The 11,854-nt window shown below is 49.9% G+C and overlaps 1 protein-coding gene across 1 annotated transcript; it reads left to right on the top strand.

Annotated features, from left to right (window-relative positions):
* The first annotated feature begins 499 nt into the window (after positions 1 to 499).
* On the top strand, positions 500 to 2,535 carry irx3a (iroquois homeobox 3a). The gene is made up of 2 exons (XM_070834190.1): positions 500 to 718; positions 1,146 to 2,535. Exons 1-2 carry the CDS (start codon positions 500 to 502, stop codon positions 2,214 to 2,216), a joined length of 1,290 nt encoding a protein of 429 aa, XP_070690291.1. The 3' UTR covers positions 2,217 to 2,535.
* The last annotated feature ends 9,319 nt before the right edge of the window (positions 2,536 to 11,854 follow it).

Here is an 11,854-nt window from a genome sequence, read left to right as displayed (position 1 = left end):
AGCCGGAGAAATAACAAATGAAACAGATTGGCGAGCCATAAAATGAGATTTGAAACCCCATTCAAATAAGAGCTCGCGACGTCAGTGCACTTAGAGAGAGAGAGAGAGGGAGGGAGAGAGAGAGAGGGAGGGAGGGAGAGGGAGAGGGAGGCTGTTTGGTGTGCGGTGTGTGTGAGAGGGGTGAGATTTGAGAAATAGGAGGGGCTTCTAAACGACTAGAAATGTCAATCTGAGCAAGGGAGTCCCAATAATCTAAAGCAATCTGTAAGGACCTGACCTTAGTCCATCCAGATCAATAGGGAAGTGAGGCTGGAAGGAGAAGAGGAGGAAGAAATCAGGGGCGCAACCGGATCGTTTACACTGGCTGTTCCCGAGGAAATATAGACTTCCCCCGCCTGCACCTTTTGTTGCTCACATGCTCACACTGTAAAAGTGGATATCGAGGCAATTCCCTTGCTTTGTGTGATTGCAGCAGACTTTTTTCCCTTTTCCTACCGCCATGTCTTTCCCTCAGCTGGGATATCAGTACATCCGACCGATATACCCGCCGGAGCGCCAGGGGATCGCCAGCAACGCGCGGTCCGGGACGGAGCTCAGTCCGTCCGGCGCGCTCTCCAACGTCCTCTCCACCATGTACGGATCTCCTTTCGCCGCAGCGGCGCAGGGCTACGGAGCGTTTCTGCCCTACTCCAACGACATATCTATCTTCAACCAGCTGGTGAGTGTCTCTGCTCAACTTTTCTGTTCCGCTAGAAACAAACAAAAAAAAAAAAAAAAGAAATGTGCAGCTCGGGCCTCCTGCGGCGCCTCCTCAAACTTTGCCAGTGTTTTCTGTTAAAGTGCAGAGAGTGTGTGCGGACACACCGACAGCCTGCTGCGGGCTGCTCTGCCCAAAACTGGCGACTCAACACAGAGTAAAGTGACGCACCGAGCTGCGGGAGCTTTACACACATTTAATTATGAGGCTAAAAGTGAAGTGTTGCTCAGGTGTTTCCCTCTAAATAAATTAAAATGTGCTGAATTTTTCATTCACCTGTGAATCCTGTTGTCACCAGTCCAGCTGGAATTTAGAAATCTAACAAAGCTCTGTGCTGTGAGCTTCTGCTCCTCAAACCCTCTGACTGAGAGCCTCTTTGTGTTTGCAGGGCGCCCAGTATGAGCTGAAGGACAGTCCCGGGGTGCAGCACCCGGGCTTCGCCCACCACCACCCCGCGTTTTACCCGTACGGTCAGTACCAGTTCGGCGACCCGTCCAGACCCAAAAACGCCACCAGGGAGAGCACCAGCACCCTGAAGGCCTGGCTCAGCGAGCACCGCAAGAACCCCTACCCCACCAAGGGCGAGAAGATCATGCTGGCCATCATCACCAAGATGACCCTCACCCAGGTGTCCACCTGGTTCGCCAACGCGCGGAGGAGGCTAAAGAAGGAGAACAAGATGACCTGGACCCCCCGGAACCGCACCGACGAGGAGGGGAATGTTTACTCCAGCGATCACGAGGGGGAGGAGGGGGACAAGAGGGAGGACGAGGAGGAGATCGACCTGGAGAACATCGACACGGAAAATATCGAGAGCAAGGACGACTTGGACGACCAGGACGACCTGCACTCAGACCTGAAGCTGGACGGCAGGAGTGACTCTGAGATTTCTGACGGCTATGAGGATTTACAAGGGCCCGACCAGAGGTTTCTAAAGGCGGTGGGGAAGGAGGGCAAGGACGTGGAGAGAGGAGGGGAGCACTTCCACAGCCACCACCACCACCACCACCACCACCACCACTCCTCTTTGGACACCAAAGCGTCCCAACCGAACGGGGAGCAGCTCAAACTGAACCCCGTCTCCGGGAGCTCCCCGCCCTCGGAGAGCAGCGCGGCTCCGGCCCAGAAGCCAAAGATCTGGTCTTTGGCAGAGACGGCCACGGCCCCCGACAACCCGCGGAAATCGCCTCAAATGAACGGCAGCAACTCCGCGGGGCCGGCCGCCCAGACCATCATCACCCCCCACAGACTCATCTCTTCGTGTCCCGTTGGGAAAATCCAGAACTGGACGAACCGAGCCTTCTCGGCGCACCAGCTGGCTTTACTGAACTCCAACCACTACCTGGGACTGGCCAACCAGGCCACGGCCACCGGCCTGGCGCTCTACAGCAGCAGGCAGACGGACGACAAGAGTCATAGTTCAGAGACTCCAGTCACAGGTACATGTCCCCGACACTGAGCCCGCATGTAGACCCCCCCAGAGACACAAAGACCCCGTCCATCCTCTCCCCTCATTCAGAGCTCCGTGGATTTCTGTTCCTCTCTCTCTGTCTCTGTTTAGGCCGCGCAGACGAGCAGTGTTACAGTGTGTGTGTGTGTGTGTGTGTGTGTGTGTGTGTGTGTGTGTGTGTGTGTGTGTGTGTGTGTGTCACCACAGAGCATTTAAGGAAAAACCAGAGTGTTGAACTGGGAGAAAACTGCTCTTTATTTCCCTCCTTCCTTTATTTTTATGTCGCTCCATCCATATGATGTTGAGGCCCACGTGCTTGGATCACCCCCCCCCCAGCCCATTAAAACCGACCGGTGTTCACCACTGACACCTGGACGGGCTCTGATTAGTGCTGTTTCATTTTCAGAGAGATCTAGTGCCTTTGGATGCAGAGAAGAAGTAGTTAAAGCTTCAGAGCTTCGGGCTGTCACACCTCTCTGACGCCACATCACTGCTTCTGTTTTAAACGCCACATTTACCCAAATTAACTTTTATCCCAAGATGTGTTTTATCCCAGCGTGAGAGAGAGAGTGTGTGTGTGTGTGAGAGAGAGTGTGTGTGTTATTCCGTTCAGGCCTATGTTACACTCACTTGTTTGGTCATGCAAATGAGCTCAATGCAAATTCACCACAGGCTCGTTTTTGAAAGGCAATTGTCACTTTTATATTTCACTTTGTGTTTTAGCTCTTCGCCAGGCTATTATTAGTGTTTTATTTGTCCTTTTTAGCATCACCTCTCCCTCTCCTCTGTTAGCCCTCCTGTGTTCTCCAGGCCTCAGATCTGTCTGCTCCATAAACCCTCAGCCATCCTCCTTCCCCCTTTTTCTTTTCATTTGAATATGGAATGTAAAATAAGAATAATACATCTCTGTATACTGACATTGTAAGCATGTCCTGTGTAAAACTGCTAATGTAATAATGTATGAACCTGTAGTCTGTGAGTTTCTTTTTCTTTCTTTTTGTAAGTTCTGTGAGGATTTGATGTTCAAATGTTTTGTATATAAAGTTAAGAATATGTACATACTTGTGAACCAAATTGTACAAGAAAGTCTATATTTTGGCTAATAAATGAACTGCTGCAACTTTAAGGAATCGTCGGTTTTTGGCCGAGATATTTGGACAGCTGCTTTTGATGGTGGCTCTTATTGTGCCGGGATGCACTGCTGTGGTCTGCTGTGTGTGTGTGTGTGTGAGAGTGTGTGTGAGTGTGTTAGTGGACAGCCTGAGGCGCACACTTCATCCTCCTCCGTGCTTCTGATAAGTAAATATTCGAGAGGGATTTATCCCACTTTTGTAGTGGAGGGACTTAAGGCTAATTAGCCAGCATTGCGGCATACATTTGGATATTAATGTTGCGGGATTATCCTTATAGAGGCGCCTTTAAATGAATAATTCTTTGATTAATTTCCCTCTGCCTGTGTGAGCAGACTTCGGGTCATACGTGGCTGTTGGATGGTCGGTCAGAGCTCAAAGATGGATTCTGCATCTCACCCTGCTCCATCCGCAGAGCTGTGCTGCTCACGCGCATCCCGCTGCACCCTCACGCTCCCCGCTTTAATTGTAATGTATCGTGGCTGCACAGCTAATAACAACATCATTTATTTTGCTTGGCCGTGATGGGATCGTTTGCATGTGTGAGCTCTTATCACAGGAACTTTATGTAAACTTGGTGTTGGAGCTCCCTCTACAGTCACAGGCTGTCGGCCATCTTCTGCTGCACACACACACACACACACACACACTCACACTCACACACTCTCTGCTCGTGGATTTCTTCTATTTTTATTTGGCCCATTCTTAATTTATCTCCACGTTGTGCCATAAAATTCGATAGTGATATTTTGCTCTTAAAAATCTGTCAAATTCCCAGCCCGCCTCGTGGTGTGTTCACGCCCCAGTGTTGTGCTTTTTGAAGTCCAAACGCGGTGCTGCTGTCAAAATGAAGAATTCTTCATGTTAGTGCTTCAAACGGCGAGTGTGCATGAAAAAAGAGAGGAGAAATTAAAATTCTAATTTCGGTTCCCACGTTGAATAATATTAGTAAAAAACAAAGAGGCGTTTTTAGTTGAGAAGCAACAAACCTTTGGGCACAAACATTATCCAGCTTTAATATTAATATTTACCAAAAGGTGCTAAACAGCAGAAACACGGAACGAGCAGGAGAAATGCTGCTGTTTTTTCACACTATTTAAATATCTTTTATAGCTGCCATGTTCAGCCAGAGCATTTCAGGACAGCGCATTCACTGTCTCAGCTGCTTCCTAAAATCAGCCCACATCAAATAAGAGATTGACAAAAATCTAAAAGTAAAAATGGAAGAAAGAGAAAAAGAAACGCGTCACTTTTCTTATTATTCAAATTTCGCCCGGACAAATAAAATAAAATAAAAAATCTGCAGCCTTTAAAAGGCTCTTAGGAGACATGGCAGTCTTAGTAATGCAAATTCTAATTGTTTTGATCCATTAAAATATATTCAGAAAAATATATTAATGTTGAAAACATTCAATAATTTATTTTGGGAGAAAAACTTCCGTTTCCAACTTCTCTGAACCAAAAGCGTTTATTATCATTATTTATCCACCTCGTCTTTTTTATTTCTTTTTACATTTGAAGTGGATGTTAGTTATGGTCATATTTCTATTTTAGAAACACACACACACACACACACACACACTCGGACGGTCACCGCGGCCCGTGGCTCTGAGTGTCCGCCCTCCACAGCAGCTCAGGCGGACGAGGAGCGCTGATTCGCTCGGGCCGCGTCCGCTCCGGGTCCAGGACCCCCAGCTCAGCCGAGCCTCCGGAGCCCCCCTCCACACTCCCTCCCTCCCTCCCTCCCTCCCTCCCCAGCCTGCCGTCCTGTCTAATCAATTATCTGCCTTCAGAGCCCAAACTAACCGCGCGATGCATATTCATAACTCCCCAGCAGCTGATTGATGTCGGAGATCCTCTCTGTTTTTTTTTTGACCACTTCCTTTTGTTAAAGGAAGCAGCTTTGAATTACACCGCCATTATTGGTTCATAATTATACAGTGATCATGTGGCATTTTACAAGGTAAGACACAATTAAATCAAACCACAAAATGCCTGTAAATCTGTTGTGCAACTGTACATTTTAAAAGCATCAATTATATGATTATTGAAATTACAAACATTTATATCAGCTTTAAAAAAAAAAAGCTCTTGTATAAATGAAAGTTGGCTGTGGGGGCAGGACTCTGAAGCTCGTCATAAATAAAATAAGGAGGCTGATTTCCTGGCTGTTCACAGGATGTTTGGTCCTCAGGGGCCCGCTGATGGAGTGTGGAGCTCAGGGCCTCTCCTCTGATCAGCGCGTGGAATTAGGGATTAAAATCCTCGGCAGAAACAAAGTAGTGAGGCCTGCTCGTGTCCACCCTGCTCCTGGTCTCAGAGCGGCCTCCTTCTCCTGCCTGATGGGCCACAGTCAGCTCCTCCTGCTCCTCCTGCTCCTCCTGCTCCTCCTGCTGAGGGCCAGGCTGTGTTAAACAGTACGCTGCAGCACAGACGGTGAGAGGAGTGAAGTTAAGACAGACTGGAGGATATTAGCAGCTCACTCTGCAGGCTTAGAACAGCTACAAAATAATCCAAACGTGACATCATGGATTTTCCCTCATTATAAATCAACAGATTCTCAATTATACTGACTGTCTTTTAATTATTTACAATTTAATGGGCAGCTCTGCCGCAGGAGGAGTGTGGGAAAGCTTTGGGCACACAGCAAATAAAGTGGCCTTCATTTCCCACCAGCCTCAGCGCTGCTGCTGTCCTGACTGCTGCTGACTGCTGCAGCTTCCTCCAGCCCTGCAGGCCGGACACCGCGCTGTTAAACAGCCATTTAGAGGAGGAAAAATCTGAGAAAGATGGAATCATTAAGAGGAAATCTAATCTGTCTTCCCAAGCCTGCATTGATCCGGGGGAAGGTGGAGGCTCGGGCCGATGGAGCCATCAGAGGCTCCTGTGTGAATGGGGAGAAGCCGTGGAGTAAATAAACAGTGGAGCAGCCCATTGGAGGGGGGCAGAGGTGCCCCGTGAAAGAGGAGGCCGCTGCAAATAAAGGGGGTCAGCCCTGTGTTTTCACCTCATCCACCCCTTCTGTCACTGCGGCCCCACCACCAGTGCCACCTCCTCCACCTCCTCCTCCCCCCAGGACACACCCCCTCCTGCCACAGAGACAGACAAATGTCACCTCCTTTGTGGACCTGCTCGGGCTCAGAAGCGGCCCACTGTCTTTGTGCGGTGGACTAATCCTTTTATGAGCCACTGTCAGCCGCGCCCCCCCCCCCGGCACTGGCCCGGGCCAGGAGAGGGGCTGCTCGTCCTGCTGACCGCAGGAGGAGCACATGTCCCACAGCACATACCTTCATACAGGGGCTCTCAGGCCGCAGCACTCCACGGCAACCTGTTACAGCCGGAGCACTCTGGGGGGGGGGGGCAGCTCGGCCCGGGCCCGGCTGAAGATATGCCACTTGTGTGTCTCCTGCATGTTTTATGGCACATTCATTATTGAGAATGTAAGTGAAAGTGCAGCAGCAACATGTTAAAGAATAGCCAGGGAGCAGGGAGAGAGGGGCGGCTGAGCAGAGGACAAAAGGCCCGGGAGGAGTGACATTCTGTGGGGCCGGAGCGGGAGAGAGGGAGGGCACTGATTTCATGCCTTTTGTTGACGGAGGTTAGAGAGAGGAATTCTTTCACTGGATCCGAAAGGCAACAAGTGGTGAAGGGGGCGACGGGCCGACAGGCCGGAGGGAGAGGGAGAGGCGCTGGGGGCTTTAGCCGTTCACCCAGCTGAAAGATTGTGCTTTTCTCAGCCCCCGTCAGATCCCTCAGACAGGCCCGAGTTACAGGGCAATTATGGAAATGCAGCTTTGAAGCCGAGCATGGCCTTCTTTCACTCCTTCCTCAGGACAAAGCAAAGCCAATGAGAGCTTTCTGAGCAGCCTCCTCCATAAAACAAGCCCCAGCTCCAGTGAGAGGAGCTGCTCCCTCTCCTCCTCCACCTCTCACACCATCCTGCTCAGTGCCATCACCTCAACATGCGTTTAAACTCGGCCTGAGAGGAAATTGTGGGAATTTCTTTTTTTCGTTGCATAGAAACATTTTGCAGGAAGGTTTTTCCCGTTTCTGGGGGAGAGCTGCACCCCCTCCTCTCCTCCTCACCATGTCACTGTGCGCGTAAAGCATTTACCAAGGAGATGAGCACAGGGGTGGGCTTATGAGAAAGGCCCGGCCTCATAGCTGCTCCCAACAGCTGCACGCTTTTACCAGCCTGATGTCCCGTCCCCACACCCTGATCCAGTCCCCACACCCTGATCCCGTCCCCACACCCCGTCCCGTCCCGTCCCCACACCCTGTGCGCTCACACGGCCCCTCCAGAGGCCCCGCACGCAGCAGCACACCGCTTTCTCAGCTTTGTACATTAGTCAGCGGTGTAGCACAGAATTTCGCCACCTCGTGTGAACTAATAAGACACATTTTCTCCGGCTTTTGAGAGGATCGCAGCAGAGTGATGTCTCTACACAGCAGAGGCCTTGTACAACAGTGCCTTTACACTCCGAGCATATCTGACAAATGCCAAAGCTCCGGCTTTCACTCATCACTGTTAATGAGAGGACATATTTTGGACGTTTCCAATATTTGTACAGACTTCGTACATTATGAAGGACCTTTTATTCACGGGGACATGGGTGGGGTAGGGTGGGGGCGTATTCATGACTCCTCACGATTGGCCGACCGCTGAAGGGAACTTAATAAATTCTTCCTCCTTGGAACTCTGTCAAACAAGTCCTTTCTTACATCTCCATGAATACATTAGCAGCGGGCTTGATTGATTAGAGACCCTCTCGGGAGGGTGAACCGATGAACCGACTCCCCCGGTGTGATTAATAGACTTTATTAAGAGAGTCCTCTCCTTTTTAATAATGGTAATGTAAAGAGAGGCATTGTGGGGGTGTGGGGTGGGGGGGTGCACGGGAAGTCTAACGATGATCACCGGCACCGTCCCTCCCTCTGATCCACATCCCCTCCAGCTCCAGGTCCTCCTCACATCCTCCAGCTGGCTAAATCCATCAGCTCCCTATCAGTGCCACACACCCAGACTCAGGGCTCCTTCTCCCTCTGTTTTCCCTCTGTGGCTGCCTGCTGCCAATATGGAACCTTTAAAAGTCTCTCCTGGGTAATGTGACAAGCAGGATTGATCTGGATTCCTACACAGTTTACAGCTAAATCAGATTGACTCAGTATCCATGAAACATCTTTAATATGCCTGAGATCAGAAACTAAGTGACGACTGGATGACTCTGCACCTGGTGCAGGCACTGTCTGTGTGTGTGTGTGTGTGTGTTTGTGTGTGTGTGTGTGTGAGAGAGAGAGAGAGAGACAGTGTGTGTGTGTGTGAGAGAGACAGTGTGTGTGTGTGTGTGTGAGAGAGAGACAGTGTGTGTGTGTGTGTGTGTGTGTGTGTGTGTGTGAGACAGTGTGTGTGTGTGTGAGAGAGAGAGACAGTGTGTGTGTGTGTGTGTGTGTGTGTGTGTGAGAGAGAGAGACAGTCTGTGTGTGTGTGTGTGTGTGAGAGAGAGACACTGTGTGTGTGTGTGTGTGTGTGAGAGAGAGAGAGACAGTGTGTGTGTGTGTGTGTGTGTGTGTGTGTGTGTGTGTGTGAGAGAGAGAGACAGTGTGTGTGTGTGTGTGTGAGAGAGACAGTGTGTGTGTGTGACAGTGTGTGAGACAGTGTGTGTGTGTGACAGTGTGTGAGACAGTGTGTGTGTGTGTGTGTGAGACAGTGTGTGTGTGTGTGTGTGTGTGTGTGTGTGTGTGAGAGAGACAGTGTGTGTGTGTGTGTGTGTGTGTGTGTGTGTGTGACTGTGTGTGTGAGAGAGACAGTGTGTGTGTGTGTGTGTGTGTGTGAGACAGTGTGTGTGTGTGTGAGAGAGACAGTGTGTGTGTGTGTGTGTGTCTGTGTGTGAGACAGTGTGTGTGTGTGTGTGTGTGTGTGTGTGACAGTGTGTGTGTGTGTGTGTCAGTGTGTGACAGTGTGTGTGTGTGTGTGTGTGTGTGTGTGTGACAGTGTGTGTGTGTGTGTGTCAGTGTGTGACAGTGTGTGTGTGTGTATGTGTGTGTGTGTGTGACAGTGTGTGACAGTGTGTGTGTGTGTGTGTGTGTGTGTGAGACAGTGTGTGTGTGTGACAGTGTGTGTATGTGTGTGTGTGACAGTGTGTGTGTGTGTGTGTGTGTGTGTGTGTGTGTGTGTGTGTGTGTGTGTGAGACAGTGTGTGTGTGTGTGTGTGTGACAGTGTGTGTGTGTGTATTTGTGCCTCTGAACTCCTCCTTCATGTCCAGATGAACTGATAAATGACTCTGTGTTCTCCTCCATCCTACCCAGTGGTTCCTCTCCCTCCTGACAGTCACTGAATGAGGAGTTGACCTCCGGTTGCTGTATGATGACACATTTAAATGTTGACTACAGATCCAACAGAGGCCTTTTGCAGTGTGCACGTGTGTTTGGGTGCGTGAGTCAAAGCCTCCACGTGGTGGCTTTATGTATCCAAGCAGCTGGCTGGCTAATCATTGCTCCTGAGAGCTAGCGTGGTGTCAGGCAGGAGGTAAACCATGCACGGGAACCTGTTTAGCCACCTAGAGTTGAGCCCGCTTATCAGAGCAGCACAGGAACAACAGAGACCTCTGCAGCGCTGGACACAGCAGCACCGACTTATCATCGTGCTGTATGTTGCAACACCCCACCACAAGTGATTTATTCAAACACGGATAGCACAGATAGGGCTATTCACGGCCCAGGGCATTACTGCAAGACCCAGACGGGTTCTGTTTGCTTTGCCGCTACAAACCAGACACGCAACCGTATATGACATCACCAGACGAGGCGAGCGCCGCTCACCGCTGCTGTAAACCTGAGAGGGAGGTCGATAACAGCAGGTGAGAGGGCTTCGCTGTGTAATGATGATGCCTACCAGTGTCCAAGTTGTAAACCCTGCTATTGATTCTCTGCAGTTCAGCCAATAGTCTCCACAGTGTTCCGTGCCTGAAAGTCTGCAGTAATGTGTCTGCATAGAATCCAATATCCGCCACTATTAATGAATACTGACAAGCAGCTCAACCTTTGTATTTTTATTTTGATTTAACCAAGTTAGTCCCACTGAGAGCACAGATCCTGTTTCCAAGGAAGACCTGGCCGAGGCCCTTCTGGCTACAGCAATTTACAGTGAATGTAATGAAAATAAACACATTTTAGATGAAGAAAGGGGAAAAATACAAAGTGGAGGAACATGACAGAGAGCCACAGAGGACAGACTGAGAGAGGCACGGTGCTAAAACAGGTTTCACCAAGTGTATAAATAATGGATTGGCCAGTCTATCATGCAGGAAGAGGCTGGGTGACATGCTTCCTCGTACTCCACGGGGAGTTTAAAAGTATATATGCTAAAGCCAGAGGAAACGAGGAGGCAGAGAATGTACTCTATTCTTCCCAACTTTTCTTTGTGCTTAGATAAACTTGTTGTCAGGCACATTGTCAGCTACTCCAGCGTGACACCTCACAGCCAGATAATGGCATTGCCATGCAAATGAGAGCTGGTGAGAGCTACACTACCAGAGTGTGTGTGTGTGTGTGTGTGTGCATTCATGCATGCATCTGTTTTGTTAGTGTTTATTAGAGAATGAAAGGGTGGGCGACAGAGTGATTCAGTGCTGGCATGAGGATAGATTGGTGCCTTGTCTATAATAAGAAAACTAAATGCATGCTGAAGGAGGATTGTTGAGCCAAATTCAGTTCTCAGTCAACCCTCTCTCATCAACTCCTGGGAAATCTCCCTCATCTAGTCAAGACAAGTTGCCTTAAGACATCACAGAGAAAAATCCGAGATGACAGTTTGACACAGCCAGTCACCTGAAATGCCACGTGTAATAAATGTACAGCGATGGGCCCACGTCCTGGTGTGACTGCAGAAGTTTAGAGTATTCAGTCAAACACGGCAAATTACACATTTACAAAGCAACAGGCCGTCACCCACTGTGAAAACCAGGTGTTTTAATCTGAAACGCACCGCATAATTACAGCCAGCGGTTGTTGCTGTTTTCTCCCGGTGGCAGAAGGAGAAGGTCGCTGACGCGTTCAGTCAGGAGGGAACAATTCTTCATATCTTCAGCTAATAACGACCAATCACGAGACCTCCCCTGGCAGTGCTTCCACCGCGCAGAAAAGGCCCAATCTAGACAATATGAGGCAAATCAGTCGACCCGTCTCCTGTCAGAGACAGGACGGGACGTAGGAAGTGGGTTGTTGTGAGAGACACAGGGCAGAGAAGTGCCTGAAGAAGCCAAGCATTCAGTCTGAAGGCTCCCTGCCACCTCCAGCTGCTGGGGGCTCTCTGGGTTTTGTCCCTTATTGGCGACTGGGCACAATGAAGTGGCGCTCTCACAAACAGAGAGGGGTGGGCACGGTGTCAGAAGGGCCAGCACAGCCCGCCCCCTTCTGTTGTCATGCTAAGACAGCAGCGCTCACTGGAACTGTACCCCTATTCACACATCAGCCTGAAACCCACGCTCACCCAGGGACAAACACGGCAGCCGCGCTCG

This window comes from Pempheris klunzingeri, chromosome 1 (assembly GCF_042242105.1).
Source record: "Pempheris klunzingeri isolate RE-2024b chromosome 1, fPemKlu1.hap1, whole genome shotgun sequence".
Classification (NCBI taxonomy): domain Eukaryota; kingdom Metazoa; phylum Chordata; class Actinopteri; order Acropomatiformes; family Pempheridae; genus Pempheris; species Pempheris klunzingeri.
The sequence above is the reverse complement of the archived record's forward strand: the minus strand, read 5'-3'. Positions and strand labels throughout refer to the sequence as shown.